Source organism: Sander vitreus, chromosome 4, assembly GCF_031162955.1.
Source record: "Sander vitreus isolate 19-12246 chromosome 4, sanVit1, whole genome shotgun sequence".
Lineage (NCBI taxonomy): Eukaryota > Metazoa > Chordata > Actinopteri > Perciformes > Percidae > Sander > Sander vitreus.
In genome coordinates this window covers 9,921,336-9,945,864 of record NC_135858.1, presented here as the reverse complement: position 1 = coordinate 9,945,864, position 24,529 = coordinate 9,921,336, and the positions used below count along the sequence as shown (strand labels likewise).

At 40.9% G+C, this 24,529-nt stretch overlaps 2 protein-coding genes across 5 annotated transcripts; one reads left to right on the top strand and one right to left on the bottom strand.

The window, feature by feature from the left end:
* Positions 1-871: 871 nt before the first annotated feature.
* Positions 872-2,823, top strand: LOC144516652 (uncharacterized). The gene is made up of 3 exons (XM_078248128.1): positions 872-1,008; positions 1,151-1,541; positions 2,291-2,823. The coding sequence occupies exons 2-3, from the start codon at positions 1,219-1,221 to the stop codon at positions 2,379-2,381; spliced, it is 414 nt and encodes a 137-aa protein (XP_078104254.1). The 5' UTR covers positions 872-1,008; positions 1,151-1,218; the 3' UTR covers positions 2,382-2,823.
* A 5,554-nt stretch (positions 2,824-8,377) lies between these two features.
* hipk1b (homeodomain interacting protein kinase 1b) lies at positions 8,378-23,842 on the bottom strand. Of its 4 annotated transcripts, none has more exons than XM_078248122.1 (18): positions 23,487-23,842; positions 18,947-19,677; positions 18,270-18,461; positions 17,954-18,135; positions 17,673-17,796; positions 17,223-17,342; positions 16,928-17,014; positions 16,614-16,798; positions 16,363-16,513; positions 16,097-16,283; positions 15,565-15,683; positions 13,826-13,960; positions 12,678-12,838; positions 12,144-12,215; positions 11,576-11,740; positions 11,079-11,293; positions 10,859-10,971; positions 8,378-9,076 (listed from the first exon to the last, which is right to left on the bottom strand). In XM_078248122.1, the coding sequence occupies exons 2-18, from the start codon at positions 19,673-19,675 to the stop codon at positions 8,618-8,620; spliced, it is 3,396 nt and encodes a 1,131-aa protein (XP_078104248.1). In that variant the 5' UTR covers positions 19,676-19,677; positions 23,487-23,842; the 3' UTR covers positions 8,378-8,617. The 4 variants fall into 4 exon arrangements, with proteins under 4 accessions (XP_078104248.1, XP_078104249.1, XP_078104250.1 ...); XM_078248123.1 differs by having other exon boundaries at positions 12,678-12,835; XM_078248124.1 differs by lacking the exon at positions 13,826-13,960.
* Between the last annotated feature and the right edge of the window lie 687 nt (positions 23,843-24,529).

Genomic DNA, 24,529 nt, shown 5'->3' with positions numbered 1-24,529 from the left:
GTGGTCAGAGTCTGATGTGAGTCCAGGCGTGCTCTCCTGTCAACCCATGAGCCAAGCAGTGAGCCCAGTGTCTACACAGAAGTAAATGGAGGCCAGTACCTTCCTTAAATTGGCTAAGCTGACCAGTATAGCAGCACTCTATATAGGTCCAAGTGAAGAGACACATGAAGAGAACCAACATTTTTGTTTCTGTATATTATTTTCTATTTGATATTTTTTTTTTTTTTTTGTTCTCTTATTTATAGAAATTGCCTCGGCTTATGTGTAATCATTCTAAGGAAAGGTCTAGTGTTTGCTAAGCAGTGCAGTGCGGGCAAACACAAGCACAGACATGCCTCGGCTCACGTAACTGCTGATAATTTACTGTTGTGCATTGCATTTAGTAAAGATGGTTCTACTGTGTATCTGTTTCAACAGAAAAATTGTCTGAAAGCAGAAGATTTGCCTTTCTATAGCTCTTTTTATGGCACCATCTTAAAAGACAAACTGATGATGATGATGGGAGTGCGTTTGTGTGATCATACAGCAAATGCCCAAATTTCCATGCTTCAGTTAATCTTGTGTGACATTGTATGTTTTCATAGTAAATGCAAATAAATTACCCTGCTTGGCAGGGCATTTTAGGAAACCTTCCTTTTAATCTGCTTCTGTGACAAATCGTACTTTTAATATGTCCATAAACATTTTAGCGAGTTGTTGTATAATGAGGTCAGAGTTTTATTTTCTTAAAATAAAAACGTCATTTTAATCAAATCGAGATTGCTCACAAAGGCTATGCTCTTTTGATTATATAACAATGGAAGTTATGCGCACGTGTTAATTGTGTGACATTCAGAGTGAAGTTCCACAGAACTTGTTTACCTGACGGTGCTTCTTTGGAAATGGTGTTCTCTGCACGCAACGTCCTCTACAGAAATGCTTTTAAGGCCTGCCAAGCCAGGCAAACCTCAGTCAGCCCAGCAGACACTGCCTTCAGTAGTAAAGCAGTCAATCCTATCAATCCTGAAAGTAAGTCTTTTTCTAAAAGGGCTGCTAGATGTGTTTGTATTGTTTTATTTTATTGTAAACGTGTATTATCAGGAAAAGAATTTCTTCATCTGTCTGATATTGAATATTTGATATGACTTTTTTTTTTTCTCATGTGCTGCAGGTTGTCTGGTAAAGTGAGACACTCTGCTTCCAGTCTGTGCTACATCCTCTCTACACCATTCAGCCACCATGTTCATAAACGAAGAGCTCGAGTGTGTCGTGTGCTGCTGCGAGTACTCACGCAGCGACCGGGTCCCGCGGGTCCTTCACTGCAACCACACTTTCTGCGCCCCCTGCCTGGAGAAAATGTCCAAACTGGATGGGAGCATCCGCTGTGTCTCCTGCCCTCTGTGCCGCTGGATTACCTGCACCTCAGTCAGCCTGACCCTGTCCGGGGCCCTGTGGGTCAACACGGATATCTGGGACCAAATTCTAGAGGAGCAGCAGTGGAGGGAGCAAGAAGCTGTGGAGGATTTCAACATCACAAAGACCCAACTCATTGAGACAACACTGTAAGTGTACGTTTAGTTATAAAAAATAAATATAGAAAATAAATCCTTTCCTGTAACAAATGGAGCTTTTCCTAGCAGGTTTATTCTGTCGAATGAAAAATCATCTGCTATTCCAAGATGCACTGAGGTTAGAATCTCTTTTGATGATAAATGGTGTTAACATTTTGAATGTTAAATGCAACAACAAACACATTGCATTTCATGAAAGATGGAAAATTACTCCTAGAGGAAAAGCTTTTTGGAGTAACATTTTTAGTGGCACTGATTGGCAAAGGGCATAGCTATTACCATTTCATTTCTGTATTATCGATAAGATAAAAGAACACGTCAACATTTTACACAACATATATCCTACAAAGCCACATCTTTCTAAATTCTTAAATATTGAAAACAAATGCAGTTTTTGCAATGATGAACCAGAATCTATAACACATTTATTTTACCATTGTATACATTCAATTACTTTTTGGACTCAAATTATGCATTATATATTGTGTAAAACCAATCATAATATCAAAATTGAATGTAAAAATATCTTTTTTTTTATTTTGAACATGAGAATTTGAACATTGGATTAATTGTCAACTTTCAGTATATGCTGTATATTTGAATGTATTTTTTAAAGTAAAACACTAAGTGTATCCTCAGTTGTTATTCTAATAGATTGTCTGTAAGAGAAACTTGTAGCTGCAGTGTAATTTTCTGCAAGCCTTATATCTAAACAAATCTCTCTCTCCATCCCTCTTTAGCCCTAATTCAAGACGCTCTGGTTTCATGTCTAAACTCAAAAAAAAGTTCAGCTGTGGGCTGCTGCAAAGACGAGAGATGGACACCTGTTGACAGTTTAACAGCAGAAGAAATGGCAGCGGCATCTCCCTTTCGCGTCACGTTTAACTTGACAGACCAATGTAGCAGTGAGTCTACAGCGCAGGACGCCTGCAGTTTGCAGGATCACAGTGAACTTACTAAAGGACAGACCTCTCAGGCGGCCTGCGTCTCGGTGCCTGCTTGTCACTCGCGAGGAGCGAAGGACCTGAAGAGCTTTGTGTGAGGTTTTGTAGGTGTTTATTCACTTTTAGGTGATTATATTAATTATTATTAATTATTATTTAAGGAAAAGGTTTAAAACAATCACCTCAAGGCTCTATCATAATCATGCTGAACTCTGAAGTGGTTTTAAAACTGGAAGTTTTGATCTGTGAATTTGTTGTTAAGTTAAGAGTAATTGTGAAATATCAACAAATCAATATTCAATAAATCCTGATTTGTTTCCCAAAACTGACTTCTATACCCAGCTAACGTGTGTTTTAAGTGTGAAGAGCTTATTCTGATTCAAAGGATATTTATGAATTCAGTGGTCTAAGGGATGCTATGTAAATTATTCTCGTGTGTGTGTGTGTGTGTGTGTGTGTGTGTGTGTGTGTGTGTGTGGCAGCAAAGGGTTGCAGGCAGGGGCCTTGCACAGAAGCTGTGTGTGAGAAGGGGGAAAAGGGAGGGGCGCGCAGGGGACAGTTCACCTCTGGGTCACCTCACTGTATCACAATCATTGACATATATACTGTATAATGGACCAACAGATCCCGTTGCTCTGGACGGAGACCAGTGAAGGCCATTAGAAGCACTTTTCCGGTGATGGCTAACGTTACTGCGCAGTCTCCAACTGAGAGCGACGACGTAAATGTGCCGTGAGCAACCTGTGTGAAAGTTGGAAGTCTTCTGGTAGTTGTGCTAAGAGAAATCGCAATCATTCCGAATATTGCAGAGACGGAGAGCGTAGGTATATGTAAGGAGATAACATGGGCACAGGCTAATTATTGCTAACTAAAATGCTAGTTAACATTAGTAATTACACTTAAACGGCTAATGTGAGACGAAACTGCTTGCGCGCTTCTCCTGTACTATACGGTAATTCCTCTACTATGCGACAGTAAGTCGCGTGGTTATGACACAATCGTTAGCCTATTTTTACAAAAACGTCTGCTACGGAGCCATAACGTGAGGTACAAGGTAATGGAGCCTTTTATACATTGTCGTGTTTCTTTAGAAATAAACAATGGACAAATAGTCTTTAAACGCTTCAGATGTAAAGTTATTCGCTGTCAAAGTGGCGCCAAAATGAATGGCAGTCAATGGAATGCTAACGGGAGGTGATGGCTTATTAGCATCAAAATGGCACCATAGGAGGTTCGCGGTCCGAGGAGAAGCTTACCCCCTTGATCACAATGTGGGGAATTGGCAAATCGGCGCCCTCCTTGCAGCTGCAGGCGCCCTGCTTGCACCCCCTACTTCCACAATGAAATGGACTAGTCCGTAAAGGTGCGGGGCCCGGTGCGAAAGCTAAACACACGGTGAAAGGAGAACTCGGAAGTACACAGAGGCGGAGCAAGACGAGTCTAAACCTTTCTTTTATGTAAATGGTCTAAACGCAAAAATGAAACAAAGTTACCCAAGCGACTCAGGTAAAAGAAAAAAGTTGTGTTCGGCAGTAGCAGGACCTTCATTAGCTCCCGTGGCTGATGATAGTCGTGTCGGTGTCGGCAGAAGTGGCAGTGGCAAGCACAGTGAGGAGACTCAGGAGGAGAGAGACAGAGATGAGGGAGTGAGGGTAGAACCTGCGGTAAGCACAACTCCCCTTAAAACACTTTTCCCCATTGATAAAACTGAGCCAAAAACTGAGCGGTGGACAAAACACTACAACAATAAAAGACGTAGGCATGCTTTACTGTATGATTGCAATAGTAGCCTAGATAAACGTTGCACATCGAAGGGGGTCTCGCCCTGGTTGTAATTCAATGGAGAACCGCCCCTGGTTGCAGGTCGGAGTCGAACCAGCGGCCGCTACTGCGAGGACCAAGCCTCTGTACATGGGGCGCACGCTCTACCAGGTGAGCTCATCATAAATCATAAATATGAGCCTTTTAAATGTATTATATTTCTGTTGTACATTAATGCAGGGCTCTGCTATTTAAAATTGAAAGTACAGTATTTTTGGTAGAACAAGCTTTTTTTAAACTTTGATAATATAACAGCGTATAAAGAACCTTTACTGTTTTGTTATTTTATCAGGTGTTTTTAACCATTATTTTGAATACTATTTTGAATAAAATATGATGAAAAGTGATGTGTGAACCTTATGAGCTATATTTTTGTGTCATAGCCTACATGACGTTCTGAATGACGTTCTCTGTTGTAATGTTCCTGGATTTGTTTAAATATAATCCTTAAATATTGAATGTCAAATATATTTTAACATGTTTAACAGTAGGGCTTGCCAATACTTGCCAGTATTGGCAAGAATCTGGCGATACGATACGTATCACGATACATAGGTCACGATTCAATATATTGCAATATATTTCGATACTATGCGTAAGGCGATATATTGTGATTTTTTTAAGTATAATTTTAGAAAAACTAATATTTAAAAAAAGACGATGTGCGTAAAAGTCAAAGAAGTTTACTTTAGGTAAACAATTCAGTACACGGAAAATCAAACTGCCAGTTTGGGATTGTGGTTCACAGGTTCTTAGTGTGCAAATTTTTATATGCTAAAGTAGGCCAAAGTTCAGCCATAGCTACATTGTTAGCCTCTAGCAAAAAGTCACTAGCTAGGCACTGTTAGGCAAGGACACTAGTGGTGCGTCTCAGCATAGCCATCCAGCGGTAGGGGGTTTAAACACAACATAAACGTGAACCACTGTCTTACATGAAAATGTTTGCACATAAACTAAAAAAATAAATCGATATTGCGTTTTTGAAAAATTATACAGTATTGCTAAATAAAATATCGCGATACTCAAATGTATTGATTTTTTTTTCTTACACCCCTATTTAACAGTCACAATTAAGAATTTTGTTCTCATTTAACACGTTTTATTTCTCACATTTACCAAAAGTTTGACCTTTTCCGTATCCCCTGAAGGTTTTTCACAAATTTCTAAATGTTTTTCACTCAAAATAAAAACCGATTTTTACATATTTGTTGAATGTAGGCCTAAACATTACAAGGACACTTTAAAGTCAGCTGAAAACATTTTTTAAACCCACTGGTTTTATTGTATACCCCATAGTGTAGTTTAGCATTTATTTCCGGCCAGATAGATAAGTCATCGGATATCCAATAGCAGCTTTTCACTTCACTTTTTTATTGATTAGATACAATAACAGTTTTCATTGTTTATCAACACTGATGAATATGGTTCAGTGTGACTGATGTCGCTTTGGTTATGAAGCTTTGCTTTTAGTTCAAAGCTCATAAAAGCTTATATTCCTTAAAATAGATTATGAACCGTCATTGATGGTCCGTTCATGCCACCTGGGAATATCAGGGACCGCCCCCGTAATTACGTTGTTTTTCCGACTGCCAGCGTTCATGTGCGCTGTCTATGCGTGTTCTTCTTCTGTTATATTGGCGTTTGGCATAACAACTTGTTGCATGACAGCCACCAACTGTTGGGCGTAGCCTAGAGCATCAGGTGTGTGAAAACATGGAGGTGTGGAAATTGCTGTAAATTGCAAGAGACAATTTCTCACTTGGAGCACACGAATGCGTGTCGTTTACTTTGACAGGAAAACAACAAACTGGAAAAAGGCGCTGACCAGCAACAAAACCCCGTAGGGTCCAACGTCATCACGCATGCAGAACATTTAAAGGGCCCGCGATAACAGTCATAATTACATGTATATGTATTACGTTGTTCCCTGCATGAAGAACCATACTAAGAAACAAAGAGCTGCGTTTATAATCAACAGTGTGTCACATGTTATGTATGTCACATTCACTGTTTTCCTGTTTTCTTATGCGAGCGCCTACTTGACTTGAATTGGTTTGTTACTGGCAATAGTAGCACACAACTTTTATAACTAATTTAAGTTACTCTGTTGAAACCAATGGACGACTACAACCTAAATCGATAGCACATTGTGGTCGTTGGCAAAATATAGTACATGCATGCGTGTACTTTTTCTATATTTAGGAAAAGTTTCTTACCCTTCAACACATTTGAACGATCGTCGGCCATGTTTCAATTGTCAACAACGCGTCACTAACTGAGAAACTCCGTTAGCAAAATCCAAATCTAGCCCGAGTTTACCACCTCTGATTCCCACAGGAAGGGACGTGAATGATGACATTTTCACTCGGAAAAATGTTTTTCCGATGCCCATGAACGCACGGAAAGACAACGTTCCCACGCTGTGTTCTCTGCAAATGCTCTTTGTTTTGTAGGCAGAGACTATATGCTACCTGACCCGTTAGGTTTATGTACCCTGGAAAAGGCCCAAATAGCCTCTCTTAAGTTTAGTTGTCTATGCTCATGCCAGCCAATAATGAGGGAAATGAAGTCATTAATTCAGAGTTTAATGTTGAAACAGGGGGCGAGGAATAATGAAACAAAGCTTTATGAATTTATGGTTATTTTTATTGAAAACAGTGACAGTGGATTATTTGAGCTGAAACCTTTTTCCCTGAATTAGTTCTACCAAATAGCCTCTTAACTATACTATGTTAAGATGAAATAGTTAAATATTCAGACATTACAACACAAAACTGATGCAAACACAACGGGGAAGGATTTACTAGAAAGCTTTCATAACCCACAGAAACCCCCTCGAGATTCACCTTCAACTACAAGACGGTGGCAGGAAAAGCCACAAATCAGTTGTATTCAGACACTGGAGTAATCTATGTGAAAAACAATGGATATTATATTCAGACAAGACTGAAGCCAAAGTGGCCACTTTTGCACATTTTCTGAAGGGAAATACACTGTTAAAGTGGCTTCTCATCAGACATTGTGTAACTGAGCAGAAGGCCTATTGCATGATCTTATTTCGTCATTGTACAGCGGTGTGGGTAGTTTGTACAACTTACTAGCGAGCATTTCTAAAGTGTCATGGGGAGAAAAAAGGACACAATTCTGCCCCCCCCATATAAAACAGTAAAAACTGGCCATGAATCCATTTTAATAAATGAGCAGGTCCTACATAATTGGAATTCACAGATATAGAATATTTTCTACATGTGAAACTGGATATTTTTATATTTCAAGGAGAGAAAAGTAGGAAAGAAGGTTCTATTTTTTTTTTTTTTTTTAAACAATTTGAAACAAAAGCTTTTCACGTCATTCCTCAGGATGGTGATCCCCTCTTTCTTCACTTCATAAATACATTCGGCACTCAGTTGATGCAGTAAGTCTATTGCTTAAGGACATGATTAATCCTGCCTAAACACTGTCACATGTGCACTTAAATTAACATGTATCATCACATCTTTTTTCTTAACAGACATCATGAACCTTCCTCTTCCTTTCTCACACTGACAAAACATAATTTAAAACATGGTAAAAGACATATTTGTGAGTAAACAGATACAGCTATTATTATGTTAGCTAAAAACACAGGGCATCACTGGATTAGTGTGAAAACTTCATAACAAGGGTCATGAGTAACTAATAACTTGTAACTTTTTCAGCCAGCGGGCGTCCCGGTAGCTCAACTGGTAGAACATGCGCGCCTTGTATCAAAGCTGAGTCCTTACCGCAGCGGTCCGGGTTCAATTCCAGTCCATCATCCCCTCTGTCTCTCGCTATAACTATCCAACAAAGCAGAAATGCCAAAAAGAAAAAAAAAAGAAAGAAAAAAGTCAGCTAGCCCTTCACTAGCCTTGTGAGTCAGGCGTCTCAAAAGCTCGCCTAAAGTGTCGTTGCAACTTGTGACAGGAGGATAATCTCTCTTCACACAAAACCTCAAGATAAACAGGAGTAAAATACATGAACCACAATGCCTTAATTATACATCTGGACAAGATGGGGATAAAATACAGGCTATAAACAATATTGTTAAGGAAAACAAAACCTATAATATGTCAAAGAACATTTTTAAAAACACAAAAACGACCCTAAAGAGTATTAAATGAGTTTGGGTGATAGGTCGCTTTGGAGTCAAAAGCAGCAAAACAAATAAGTGACCAACAGTTATTCTACTAGAAATACAGTTTAAATGTTCCTTTGAGATAGTATGTGGGGAAGTCGATTTCTTTTTTTTTTTTTTTTGGTTCAAAGTGTGTGCGAGACTCCCTATAGGTATGGGTACTGTGTGAGGCGCCTGGGGCTTAGCTGGTAGGCACTGTAAGCCTCGGCCCGGGGCGTCACGCTAACGTAGGGAGAACCAGTGGCAAACTGATGCTGGTAGGCTGCGGGGAGGCCATGCAGCAGACTACTGACAGAATCCTTACGACTGGCCGAGTCTCTCCTGGAGGCTGACGATGAGGTGTACGTTGCTGCATAGGCGGAGGGGGAGTGTCCGTGGCTGGCGAGACCACGGCCTAGCAGCTGCTCCATGGCCTGAGAAGCTGAGGAGAGGGCGGTGGAGGCTGGGTAGGCGTACAGGCTGGGGCCAGGGGCCGCGGCGGAGGCCAGGGCTGACACCTCTGGGAAGTTGTAGTGAGAGGAGACGGCTGGAGGGAATGTCGGCTGGCGACGCAAAGACGAGTCACTGTGGGAACGCTCCTGAGATGAAGAAACCACAGGCTGAACCTAAAAATGAAACAACACTCAGTATACATGCAACTGCATATGCAACAAGAAGGCAGAACATCACTTGTACATAGGGATGTAACAATTACTGGTTTAATGGTAAACCGTGATTCAAATGTTGATAACAATTACCGTTTTAATACCGAAAACCGTGACAATTTAATTTTACTTTAAAGTGTTCATGTGTACAGTTTATTTTAATTATGAAGAAAACAAGTATATAATTAGTGGTGTTTCTTTGATTTGTTTGCATATTGTTCTTTATGTCTTAGCTTGAATGTTTGGATTTGTATAATTTAAACCTGCACTACTGGAAATGTTCCTGACAAAGCTGTTTCCATGCCGATCCCTTGTTCCTTTGATGTTAAAGGTTGCACTTTTGATAAGGTTTTGCCTATATTTTTGTAATAGAATAAACACTGTTACACTTTTTGAAACTATTTCAGCTTGTGTAGGCCTATCAGTGCTTTCTGAACATATTAACCACACTTTTAAAAATACCGCGATAATACCGAAAACCCTGATAATTTTGGTCACTATAACCGTGAGGTTAAATCTCCATACCGTTACATCCCTACTTGTACAGCATGTTGGTCAGTTTCTTTTGTTTAGATTAGACTTGCACTTTATATCATTCAAAGCCTGGACTGCATGTTTGTTATGGCTGCATTAGTCCTTCAAATGGAAGCATTCAAAAATGTATCATGCATTGTTTTAGACACATTTCACAAAATTCAGCCTGATATTTATGGTATCTATGGAACAATTCTAAATAAAGCTTTGTGGGTTTAGGCAAAGTTTGACTGCACAGCATGAATTTGTACCGACCAAACCACTGGTGGGTTAGTGACATTTAAAAAGATGAAGCAGCTAATGCTTCTACACATTAAAAACACCTTTCCAGCCAATTCATGCCTTATGACCTCTTTTAACATAAAACATAAAAAATAAAAAAAAAGTTTCCTTCTCAGATTGCCTCTGTCCTAAAGTGGTAGAATTCTCCACTATTTCACAAGAAAAAAGCAAAGAAAAAGTCAGGAAAAAATATGAAGCAGAAATGCTTATTTTTTTCCTCTTTCCTATTCTGCTCATCATCTTGCGACCCCTTAGATTTATCTCTCATATCGGAGATATATTCGTATTGACCCATGTGTAAAAAATGAAACTTGTTTATGGCGTCTCATCTGCCATTGCATTGTATGTCCAGCAGAGAGCACTTCAGACTCAATGAACAGTTTGTTTTTCAACTCCAAACACGTAACTCTTTAATAACCAGATCAGAAGCAGTGCACCAGCCTGAGTTCACCTTTGTTATGTTGCTTCTTTGTTAACACTGACAACATGCATCTCACATTGTTCATTGCATTCATAGACCCATATCCATATGAAGACAAAAGTTGATATAGACGTGAGGAATCAGCAGGAAGACTCATCTTAAGTTATGGGTTCTTCACATTGTTGGTAGTGAATATCACCACACAGCAGCTTTTAGACATCTTTCTCTTGTTTGCTAGCAAACGAAATTGACGAGGAGGCACCTTCACGCAACACAAATCAATGGAGAGCAAAGAGTCCTTTTTTCACCTCCGGTGGGGACAGGACTTAAATGCACTGTAATTAAGATACTGAAGAGTGCACACCCTTTCCCAGAAAGTGTTTACTGTCTCTTTGTCTCCGTCAAATAATTGCAATGCTTCCTCAACCTGTCATCACAGTTTAATTAAATCAAATAAAAGTTAGAACGGCAACATCTAAGCTTGTGAAACACAAAAGAAGCCTCACCTGGCTGAGGTTTAAGGGGTGTGACTGGCTTGGCACCAGTCCGTGACGCTCCATGCTCACCCCTGAGCTGCAGGGCTGTCGGTTGGATGATCTCTTAGGCTTCATGTAGTTCACTGTGAATTAAAAAGGAAGTTTAAGTATTAAATTATACTGCGTTCACACCAAAAATAAAAACAATTCCTGATAGCACACAGACAGCAGGTAGATGAGGGACTCTCACCAGTCTCCAGGCGGCCACGTGAAACGGCTCCTCTCTCAGAGCCCTGGGGTTTAATTGAAGGTGCCACCACTGCCAGAGACTTGGCCTGGCGTGATGACATGGTGCTAGCTGGGTTAAGTGTGCGGGGCAGAGGAGTCAGGGGACTGGCTGTAGAGGAATCCGAGTCATGCACCGTCACACAGCTGATGACGTTCGTGCGCTGGCTCAGACCAACGCTATGTAATGAGAGAAACCGTGTTATTTCACAAGAAAATGAGAAACGGTATATCAAATTAATTCAGTGTAACTGAATAAAGCACTAGTCTGATCTTATCGAGTCAAAAACGCCCCATTTTCCCATTAATCCTCTGGTAAAATTGTCATGGGAGCATATAGGTTTTTGAACTACAAATATTGGACTTGTGCAGTTGAATCAAAGATTGAAGAAGTATGACACCAATGGGACTTTTCAAAATCACGGATCTGTTAAATTGTGCAGTGGAGTATCTTGTCCTCACCTGGAGGGATGGAATTTGCGCTCATCCTCTGTGTCGGTGTCACTATGAATAGTGATGATGCTGACCGCCGGGCTGGGTGTGTCGGAGATGACGATTGGCTGAGACAACGTGGCGCTGGGTGGGGTCACGCCGCTGCTGCCGAGTAGTGATGCAGTGGATATACCCCTAGACAGAAAAACAACAGCAAATGTTGAGATTTCCCACCTAAAGCAAATGTGATTTCAGCTGTGATAAACAAAAACCACAACATAAAGGAATGTGCAAAAGTCTTGCTCCATTCTAGAAAAATAAAACTACAACCTACCATCAGAAATTGCATTGCCTGGACAAAATTGAGTCGTTTTAACAGTTCATATTCCATTCTATCAATCTTTATATGCATTTATATATGTGTTGCAAAGTGATAAACTAACTAGTTCTAAGTAATAAATACCTACATTTGTGAGTACATATGTCAACATTCTAGACATGGCTTTAAGTCATGCACATTACTGGGTGTGTTTTTCAGTTCTTTTTAGGCATCTGTCATGTTGGTGCGACAGCTTAAACCCTGCAGGACTCTACCAACCTGTTTCTGTTCTCTCCACGTCTGGCTTTCACCTTCTTCCTCTCCTGCTGGGTCCTGGCTTGAGTTGCGCTCCTATGGAGGGCCAAAGATCAAACTATTCAGAGGTGGACACCACTGGCAAAATCAGGACACGAAACATAACCACAAAGAAAGCTTAGCATTGTGCCAGAAAATTATCACAAACCTACAGCATGTTTACCGTGGAGGTCAACACTCACGTTCCTCTGTTATTCAAGAATACATTTGCAGTGCATTATGTACTTATCCCTAATAAGTCAATGTAAGACTGAGATGATCATTTCATATGAATGATCATGATCAGTCATATGAGCCAAAAAGATGATGGGTATTAAGTGCTGTAAAAATTTGTATTTTTAACAAAGATACTTAGCAAAAATGCATCTTTCAAAAATACACATCTGCATCGTAATGTCAATGACAGAAATCTCTCAAATGTCAAATTTTAGGATGCTAGTTCACATTTGTGAAACTATTATCAAATTGCTTGGACTTAACAGTCGTTGGTTGACCCACCTCCAGCTGTGTCCCTGCTGCGTGGAAGCATTGGCGTGAAGCGTTTCCAGGGGTGATTCTGTAACATTTGACTGGTGGGCAGAGCTGTGGATGGCCACACCTGGGACCTGCTGCCATGACGATGGTATGAGGATCTGTTGGGTGCCAGTGGGCCAGGCCTGCTGAGAGAAACGACAGACACTCACACTTCAGTACATGTAATATCAAGGATCAGATATTAAACGAGTCAACACAATTTATATGATTTCTGGAATGGGCCAGCCATGCTGAGAAATAAATCCAAGGACCAAAGACAAAGAGACAAACCAATTGGCCAATCTCTTCTACAGGCAAAAGCACAAAAAGATAAGCGTTCCCAAGCCATTCCCTTATTATAGCATTGCCCTGCAACAAATGCACAAGATGATGTCATGCAAAGCACGAACAATGAAGCACTGTAAACAGTCAAATCAAGTTTAAAGTATACACAGGACCAAGGTGCCTGTTAAAGAGGAAATACTGAAGAAAGATTAGTTCACTGATGCCAAACAGTCCTGCTGATAAGCTGTCTTGGGAAAAAGCATGCCACATTTTCTGGGGCTGAAACAAAAGATGTGTGTCAGAGTCAGGCTGTTGAGTAGGGATTTTAGTGGACTTTGTAGCTGCAACCTCCTTTGCTGAAACCAAGGAAGGACAGGACAAGAGAAGCTGCAAGCAAAGCGCAGACAAACCCAGCAACACATGCGCTCCATGCCCTCAGCACACCTATGGGGAAAGAATGTGGGGGAGGGAATGAAAGAGGAGTGAATGGTGTGGGGAGGGGGTGTCCTTTGGAGTGGAAAGAGATTGTACATTTTGTCAATTCTGATTTAATGTCAAAGGGGAATAAAAAAAAAAGAAATCAATATCAAGACGGAAAATGGTGATTCCAGACCAAAAAAGGTGAAGAATGAGCACCGAGCCATGATTCTGACAAGCCTAACCCATGTGAAAAGGCCAAATAAAGGAATATGATGGATAAAATGAAGACTAGCCCCATACAGGTAGAGGGAAAATTGCAAATGCATGAAAAGAAAAAAAGGAGTGGCGTGGGAGAGAGATGGCATTGTTAGTGGTAGAAGTAGTGTGCATGTGAATTTTTTTCTTCAGGGATGTCCTTATTGCTTTACCAGCACTGTGGCTGTGTGCTCCAGGAGGGTGGGCCGACCCACCCCAGCGCCCAGCCCGAGGGGCAGAGAATACTGGGGGGCTATGCCTGCTGAGGGAGGGTGCAGGGTGGCCACCATCAGGGGTGTGCAGGAACCCTGGAGGAGGGAGGGGAGGATAGGGGAGGGCAGTGTTAGGGTCAGGATGAAAAGTAATGTCCTTCAAAGGCTGTATCTGAAGAGATGCACACTGGTACCACTGGCCATCTGGACACCTGACCTCTGCAGTGTGCAGCAATTATTCCTACATTTAGCAAACGGCAATTAAGTAGCTTTTCGAGCCAGATTAGTCTCCCACATTAAACATCTAGCATTCATCCCAGATAGGAGACTGGGAATAAGAAAGGTGTGGCCCTGAGTGGCAGCCCAATCAGTCCTGGAAAAAAAAAAATAAATCTAAAAAAGGCGAGAATCAGTAGAAACACATACAACAGCAGCAGCAGCACGGACTATGCTGCTCAAGTCAAATCTTTTGTCAGTGTAAAAAGCAGTGGCCTAAAAACATTTTAACAAACATATCCGCTGAGAGAAAAGCTTTATTGGAGAAAATGTCTTTACGTGCTTCCCACAAAACTTCTGCTTGCTCTGCTGGCAGCAAAAATAAGAAGGGGACATGAAAGGAAAACACCTTTTGGATGCACTCAGTGTTTCATTGAATAAGCAAAACTGGGCATCATTGCTCTCAGCTTGGCACTAATGACATATCATTCATGGATGTTGCCAGATGTATGTAACCCAGAGTTTAGGTTTCAAAATGCCACATTATAAAAACATGTGCTCATGTGTAGTCTGGCTATCACCAGACCAAGCTCAAGCTTTTAAGATTGAACATTAGGTCTGGGGAGTCTGCTCTGTATTTTCTCTGCACAAGAGGTGTGATCAACACCCATAGTTTAAATGACTCTGTATGCAATTGGATAGTCCTTCAACCAAAACGATCCGGGTGACGTTAGCAGCGACGGCGACATCAACGGGTTGCTGCGCTTCGGTGGCTGCTATGTTGAATGTAAACAAGAAGCTGCTTGGTCGCTTCTCTATCGTCATCGTGTTAAACCCGCCAATAGCGCGCCAGGTGGATAAGCCAGTTTGTGATTGGTTCCCGCACAATTTTAACGGAAGCAGGATAGATAAACGTACAGGTTTCCAGCCTGAGCTGCAGGGCGAAATCAAATCGCCAGCAGATCGGGCTGGGTTTACCCAGTCTAGCTCATGCGCACTGCATCAATGAAATCCATATGGAATTGCTGAAATTAAAGTTTAAACCTCAGTATTCACAAAAGGTAAATCCCTTTCTCTGAGTCAGCCTCCCGGAAGTATTTCTACAGGAGATGTATATACAACATAGGTCTATTTGGTGCATGTTCAACCCACTTTGGCTCCATTCAGTTGGCACAGCAGCCACTCTGCTTTTCATTGTTAGCAGAGGCTTTGGTCTAAAGTTCTATACACTACATTGAACCAGAGCGGAATAACACTGAAAAATGAGTTAAGTATCCATTGCACTTTTTGTAATCTGCCCATTCCCTCGCTCTCTGTCATACATGCACGCCTTCTTTGTCCATCTTTGTCAAAGCATCAGGTCTCTTCTGAGGACCACAGTAAAATCACATCAATAATTAATTTAAATAAAATATTCGGAAGGTTAGCACCTCACAGACCTCTTGAAATGTGATTAAACACCCACATACCTAATAAACTCTTACCTGTGTGAGCATACTTGGCTGGATCTGCAATGACTGAGCAGACTGGTTCTGAGGTACTATGGGTACAGAGTTCTCCATCCTCACAGGGAAGCTGGAACTCTTACTGGATGGCTGTAGCCCTGGAAAACAATTCCACACAAGCATATCAATGAGTAACACCAAAATACTGATGAAAAATATATCACCGCTTAAAGATCAGATTTTTGTTTATCCCTGTTCAACAAACAGAAAAGGTGGAATATTGTGCCATATAAGCATCTAATTAAGGTTTATGATCGCTGTCTGCAGAAACATGCCTTTAACTAAAGTGACTTGGAAATTATAAATAACCAACGTGTTGGTAGATACCTTTCACACTGGCGCAACCTCATGTGTTGTTTTTGCCTTTTATTTATTCATTAGTTTATTTATAAAAGGGACAAATACAGAATGACATTGACAGTTGTGTCTGATGTACTGTACACGTGTAAATAGCCAAAGCTAATTTCCAACACCAGTCTTTTTTCAGTCTGATTGCAACCTTTTCCTTTACCTTGAATAGTAGAGGGTGGGCAGACGATGAGAGTTTGCTGGAAGGGTTCTGTCTGGCTACACAGCCCAGCAGGACGCGTTGGAATTGGGACACTCTGTTGAGCAAGCCCGGGAATGTTAATGGTCGCCTGCTGGTACAGAGCAGGCTGGTAGTTCAGCAAAGGCATCGTTCCCCCCGCAGAAGGCACCTGTTAAGAGAAATTATCGGATTAATACTAGAGGAGTCTTTAAACGTGTAAGAATTAGTGGTGAAAATATGGGTCATACCTGGTTATGCTGGTTGAGTTGGCTACTGAAGGTAACAGTGAGGTTGCCTGCTGCAGCGCTGGGGACCGCATTGGTGGAGTACAGGGATTTGCCACTATCATAGGAGCTCCGACGCTTACAGATCTCCATGTTCTGGAAGCAGGACTTCACACTGGAGAGGATGGAGTTCATCAGTGTTTTAGTGATTACATTTAAATTAGAGACTCAACCAAACCCAGTGCCTAAAAGAACACTTCACAGCACACACTTACTGTGAGCTGTGGGGATAATCCATGAGGTGGCTCATTGTGACAAAGGGGTGACCTAGAGTTTTTGTAGGCGTGATCCTTTTGTCGGCATCCAGACGGAGCATGCGCTTCAGGAGGTCTATAAACTCTCGTCTATCAGCTTTCTCAGCCAGCATGTCCGTCCCCTCCAAATGAGAGGACAGGTTGACCTGGAATACAAAATAATAACACCCAAATGAGTCAAACAAACAAATTGAGGTACAGGTGATGTGATTTATTGGGTTTGTGTGTGTGAAGTGCAAAAACCTAATTAGATGTTCCGAGTGAAAGCCATCTACCTGCATCATGTCATCCAGACAGTTGAAGATATACTTTCTGGCCTCCTTGGACTTGATACCCATCTCCATTTCATGCTCTGCTGGGGTCTGTAAGATGGAAACCATTTATGTTTATCATTAAACTATCACTATAACCATTTAGTGATCCGGATGCAATTCAATATAAAAATAATCAAATCAGAAGGAGCATCAAGACTTCTTTATATTGTTATATGTATTGCCATTTTCTGATAATCCTTATAATAATCATTTAAATAAGCAATACAGAGTAGGATTAATATGAGGTTTTATTAACCTTTAGCCTCCAGAGTGGGTAGCTAGAGTCAGGTCCTCGATTGAAGAAGCGACTGGTTTTAGTGCCGGCGCTCAGCAAGTACTCCGCAGGCAGGCCTTGAGTCTGAGAAATGTAACGGATCTGGAAACAGAAAAAAAACAAAAAAAACATTCAAGTTTAGGAATCAAAGTGAGACAAAACAGTGAGAGCCATTGATAGGACTAACATCTGATTGCCTGCAATACCCATATAGTTTGTAGTTATGCTTGTTTTTCTGCAGCACTTTGGCATCTCTTGGCTTATTGCAACACTAGCAGCTCTCAGTACAAGTTCTACAGAGCACCTACAGTACGTTCATGACCTGCTTTCAACTAACAACACGTGGCCTCTATTTCAATCTGATAGGTTAGCCTTTCGAAGCATTTGAGCATTTTTCTATAAAGCCTGGGAAACACTAACGTCAGTACTGACCTGGTCGTACTCGGAGGCTCCAGGGTAGAGAGGCCAACCCAGAAACAACTCTGCAATCACACAGCCTAAAGACCACATGTCAATGGCTTCACAGAATGGCAAACCCAAAATGATCTCTGGAGCCCTAGACAGCAAAGAGAAGGTAAAAGGACTAGTGCCAGAACTGAGTTACAAAGTTGTGTCACAGTAACATAGCACATTTGTCACCACTCATCCTCATAAGATTACAAGGAAAGATGTATATAGATCAACAAAATGCAGCTGGATTTCTTGCCACTAACCTGTAGTAGCGAGACTGTAAGTAGGTTGAGCAGACCGCTTTGGACACATGACTTGCTGAGCCAAAGTCAATGACCTTCACCTTGTAGGGCTGTCTAAGAGGGTCGACCAGCATAATGTTCTCTGGCTTCAGGTCTGCATGAATCAGACCAAGGCTTTTCAGTTTCATCAGCGCTGTAGCCACCTTAAGATAAAAACACAAATATTAATCAGGCTGCAATACTAAGAATGAAAGGTTTATAGCAGCAATGACAAACTAAAAGTAATAATACAATAGATTGAAAAAAAGGTTTTATGAATGTCAAGACATTTGCCAACCTGCTGTAGGATGGGTCTGATGTGCCGTAGAGGGAGTGGGCTGAACTTGCTGTGCTTAAGAAAGTCATAGAGGTTCTGCTCCAGCATCTCAAACACCAGGCAGGTGTGACCCTTGTGTTGGAAGCATTCGTATGAACGCACAAAATTGTACTCATCTGCGTTCTCTGCGCTCAGCCGGTTCAGGATACCCACCTATTAAAGAGAAACAAATAACGCCATGCAACTCGTCAGTTAAAGTTGGTTCACTTATGTTGCATAACAAGAAAATGCCAAGTACAAGGAAGTGCACAATAATGCTATTGTATGTAGGTCAGTTACAGTGGTTGCAGGTAAAGTGGAACCCATGTGAACAATATACTATGATCCTAGTTTTATAGTGTAACTGGCCATTTCTAACACAAAAGAAGCCTCTGACACAGGGAAACGCAGTGTTAATAAATTAGCTTTGATGTTAAGCTGCCATTAGGCTTCTTAAGTGCTTGTTGGATTGTCGCATAACTTCGGAAGCATCGACTATTCAACATTTCTCGAGCTAGATTGGCAGGGCCTACATAAATCTCACATACAGCCACACACATTGCTAGCATTGCAGTAGGACAATAAGCTCTCTAACAACCTTCTCGCGTTATCAAAGCAGGATACACAAATCTTTTCTCAACAAAAAGATGTTCGATTACCTCGATTTGGCCCTGACGAGCATAAGATGGATGGTTTTTTAGGATCTTGATGGCCACAATCTCATTTGTGCCCCTCTTCCAGCACTTGGCCACCTGTCCAAACGTGCCTCTTCCTAAAAACTCCAGCACTTCATAGCTGCAGGAGACGGAGCAGAGGATCTCGTGCTGCACTAGCTGATAATCCCCTTCACCATTGGAGCTGCTGCTCTTGGTGGTTGGAGCTGAGTGGGGTATGGACTGTCCTGTGCCTCCTCCACCACCACCCGTACGTGTGGAGTAAGTTGCTGCAGGGGCTGAGAGCTCCTCCAATATTTGGACACTGCCACATCCACTCCCACTGCTTTCATTGGTCTCCTCAATCTTTCTTTTCTGCCCGTGCCTGTGCCCCCTTGTTTCAGAAGACGTCTCAGTATGAGCATAAGATGAAGACGTCGCCTGCTCTGCCACGCGCCGACTGGCTCCACGGGGGAGGCTGCCAGTGCTATCAGCTGCCCGCACCACCACTTGACCTCTGGAGCCAGGTGCTACAGGGGGGAAGACCAGGGATGGTACAAAGGGTGCCACAGCCATGGCTGGGGTAAAGGTGTATGCCGACTGGCCTGCTATGGAGCTGTAAGCTTCAGTGGTGGACACGTCCCAAACATTGCTCTCCACCTTCAGCTTCTTAACGCGGCAAAAGGCACTGGAGGAGATGGAGGGAGGCGAGAAGACCTGCAGCTGAGAGCTCATAGCTGAAAAGAGATTAATGAGAATGAGAAACAAAACACCTAACCCACCTTAATAACTTCTAAATTTATGAATAAACGTTACAAATCAGTGAGTTTCGCATTGCCAGACCTATTTCCACAACGCTGTGGAGGAAGGTCTGTCAGGCTTTAACCTGGTAACGTACTTCTGTTGATCCAGACTACAATTAGTGTTGATATACTGCACTGCTACATATGCTCCATTTATTTGTTTGTAAGTTTATTTGATTAGGACAATGCACATTAATCAACATTTCTGTAAATGCACCAGTGTTAGCCAGTTGGCTAACTGTAGTCCTAATTACCTAGCCAACCTAAGCCAACATGTCTTTATGAAACCGGAGCGCCACGCAAACACGGGGAGAACAAGCAAACTCCACACAGAAAGGTCCGGAACGACCTGGATTCGAACCCAGAAGTGCTAACCACTGAGCCACCGCGCTGCCTAATTTAGTACACTAGAGGCTTGCAAAAGTATTCATACCCCTTGAACTTTTCCACATTTTGTCACATTACAACCACAAACTTAAGTGTGTGTGTGTGTGTCATATATATATATATATATATATATATATATATATATATATATATATATATATATATATATACATACATATACATATATCATATATATATATATACATATATATATATACACATACATACACACACACATACATATACACACACATACATACATACACAAGTCATATAATTAGAATATCATGAAAAAGTTGATTTATTTCAGTAATTCCATTCAAAAAGAATCCACATTGATTGAAGTCCAGTGTAAAGTTTCCACAGTCAGTGATGGTTTGGGGTGCCATGTCATCTGCTGGTGTTGGTCCACTGTGTTTTCTGAGGTCCAGGGTCAACGCAGCTGTCTACCATGAAGTTTTAGAGCACTTCATGCTTCCTGCTGCTGACCAACTTTATGGAGATGCAGATTTCATTTTCCAGCAGGACTTGGCACCTGCACACAGTGCCAAAGCTACCAGTACCTGGTTTAAGGACCATGGTATCCCTGTTCTTAATTGGCCAGCAAACTTGCCTGACCTTAACCCTATAGATAATCTATGGGGTATTGTGAAGAGGATGATGCGATGCTCCAGACCCAACAATGCAGAAGAGCTGAAGGCCACTATCAGAGCAACCTGGGCTCTCCTAACACCTGAGCAGTGACACAGCCTGATCGACTCCATGCCACGCCGCATTGCTGCAGTAATTCAGGCAAAAGGAGCCCCAACGAAGTATTGAGAGCTGTACATGCTCATACTTTTCATGTTTATACTTTTCAGTTGGCAAACATTTTTAAAAATCCTTTTTTTGTATTGGTCTTATTTAATTCTAATTTTCTGAGATACTGAATTTGGGGTTTTCATTAGTTGTCAGTTATAATCATCAAAATTAAAAGAAATAAACACTTGAAATATATCAGTCTGTGTGGAATGAATGTATACAAGTTTCACTTTTTGAATGGAATTACTGAAAGAAATCAATTTTTTCATGATTCTATGACACACACACACACACCCCTTTACTCTAATGCAGCCTTTAAAACCAGGAAAAGACACCACTTATGCCATATTACGATATCCAAAATCTAAGACAATATCTAGTCTCATATCACGATATTGATATATTGCCCAGTTCAACCTAACCCTGCTTTAACCTTCTCCACAACTTTATCCCTGACCTGTCTGGTATGTTCCTTGTGCTTCATGATGCGGTTTGTTTACTAATGTTCACTAACAAACCACTGAAACCTTCACAGAACAGCTGTATTTACACCGAGATTAGATTACACATAGGTGGACTCTATTTACTAATTAGGTGACTTCTGAAGGCAATTGGTTACACTGGATTGTATTTAGGTCTATCAGAGTAAAGGGGGCTCAATACTTTTGCCCTCAGCTTCCGCTTTCTTTGTGTTGGCATTCTAAATTTCAGTTGATTTGGAAGATGTTTAACTGCTCCTCAGATCTCTGCAGGGTAATTCTAGACAGGTAGCTAGACTATCAGTCAAATCTTTTTGAGTTTTCTGTTGCACGACTAAAACAACTTTTGAACGAGCACAAAACAAAACAAGTTCTTCCCGAGCCCGTTTTGCAGAGGTACCGTTATTGCGTTTCTGGTGCTTAGCGCCGCCCAATACAAGTGCGATTGGTTTAAAGCCATGCCAATAAACCAGAGCACGTTTTTCTCCCATCCCAGCTGCAGTGTGAACTAGTCAGACCCTCCTCCACAGTGCTGTGCAGGAAGGTCTGGCAATGCGAGACTAAGCTCAAATTAATGCAGTATAATACAACAGTCCACCCCATTTATATCAGTTACTAAATATTACAAACATAATCAATATAAGGCAATACACCTTAACAGCCCCCTCAAAGTACATACTACAAAATGGCAGTTAAGGTGAACACCTCTGTAAGACAATTCAACAAAAACTTTGTTTCTGCTCAGTTGTGAGGATTTACTACTTTTCCTTGTCATATTTGATAGTAAAATGAATATCTATGGGTGGTTGACTGTTGGTTGGACAAAATAAGTCAGTTCAAGACGTCGCCTTGGTTCTGAGAAATTGTTACAGGCACCATTTTTTTGACATTTCAAAAATCTTAAACTGAACATTAATAACCTTCATGAAGGTAGGGTTAATTGGAGGGTTGTTGTATTAGACTGCAATAGGTTTAGTTAGCTGTCCCTAATAAACTGGCAACTGAGTGTAAAATCCGATAATCAACAAAAACCACAAACATGGAAACGCTCCACAAACCATCAAATCTGAGAAAAAGATATAGCCATAAAGTATATTGTGAACGCCACAAGCCCAGAGTTTTTATTATGTCAAAACTTTAAAGACTAATATTCAACATTGGAACAAATGTTTATGTTTTGCCTAGAACGTTTTTGTCTTGCGTTTTGTACATGTTATACGGATATGGACCTGTGTGTCTGAAATAAAGTTGAACTGAATTTTAACGTATTATCTGAAGGGCCCAAACTGTAAGTTAGAAAAGTTGGTGCATACAAAACAGTGTCATATATGCTGTGTAGTAGGACAGAAAAAAAATATTTCTAAAGAGTAGCATGCATAGTCTACTTTCTTTTATTATTATTATTATTATTATAATATTGTTTCTATATAGCTTCTGATTATTTTAAGAAAGCCCTATTTTGGTTGACACCTCTTGTTTCTATAGAAATAGGCGGCGTTTTCTAATTATTTATCAAACTGATGTTATATTTCAAAGTAAATCATGCAAGCCACAGAAAACAAAAGCCTTACAAAATAAGCGTGTACGCCATTACTTAACTCTATAATAAAACATAAATTAAACCCCTGCTGGGACAGCTCAGGCAATGTTACTATGCAATGATAACCTGGGATCTGAATACAAGGTGGGCCTGTTTCTGATGGGTCCGATTCCCGTTAGAGCTAAACTTTCAGTTAGGAAAAAAGAAAGACAAAATAGGTTTTGACGCAACCAAAAATGCTAATGTGCTGTAAGAGAAACGTCCTGGCAGGCTGGCTGAACTGTGATGGACCGTAGTGGAAGTTAAGCCAGTGATTTCAAACAAAACCACATCACTAACAGAAATAGAAACATTTAAGAAAACCACTACCACCCCTGACACAGACCGACTTTAGGATCACATCAACACCACTTAACTTGACAATGCTAACACGCTAACTTCGTGAAAATGTGGCTTATCTCACAAAATAAAAGTTAACTTAAATGACATAGACTGCATGAAAAGCAACATTTAATAAAGAAACAGTTGTTATATACCGGATTGGATGTTATTAACGTTACAGCGTCGAAAAACGGCTCCGTCCAGGGTTTAAATCCCACTGCAGTCTGCTGGACCAGCGTTATCCGATTAGCTTCCGCCAGCTAACGTTAGAAGCTAGCTAGGCCTGCATTGTTTCTTCAGTCGATGCAGAGCTGGGCAGCAGGAGAAGGCGTTACAGTGCCGAGTTTACAGAAGAAAAATACGTAGGTTTCATTGTATTATGAAGTTAAAACATCTACTCCTAAAAAAATATGTACAGTTGTTGATTAAAACATAATAAATTCTACTCTAAATCCGCCTATCTTTAAGCAGCAAAGCCACTTTTCTCCGGAACAACCACGTCCTTATATCACCTGCGATTGTTACGACATTTCCGGTTACTACCGTAATTACCATGGATGTTTGGATTTTGCGTACGATGCACGCAATTTCAGCTTAATTTCTTACAAGATGAACAACTAAGGCAGACTCAATGGACATGAAATGTAATTCGCAACTGTTTAAACATGACCACATTGACGAAGGATTTGGTCGAGTGACGTTTTGGATCGCTTTACAAATCAAGGAAAATGGAAAACAACATGTTTACGGTAAAACGAAATTGACGTGACGTAATGTAGTATATTCCAGTAATTTTCCGGTAGGACTATCAGATTTTCCACCAATCGTGTAACAAACCTGAAAACTAAATGAACCACGTACAAAGACGAAACACACTTAAAGATGGTTTCCACCAACTTGCACAATTTTCTTTTATTCAGAGGAGCATTTAAACGTACTGCTCTTACGGTTCAGAATTCCGTAGGCCTCTTTGTAGAAAAAAAAATAATAATCAAGATCGGATATGAGCTTTTCAGTCAGGCTTTAGTCCTCCAAATATAGTGGTATGGACATGGTCTGTAGCCTATGCGAAATCCAAGATGTGGCAAATGTTGATGAGATCAGAAATTTGAAGAGTGTGAATACATGTTCTTAAGCTCAGCACAGATGTAGCTAGGTTGTGAAGTCAGGAAAAACAAGAATCAGAATCAGAGAAAAT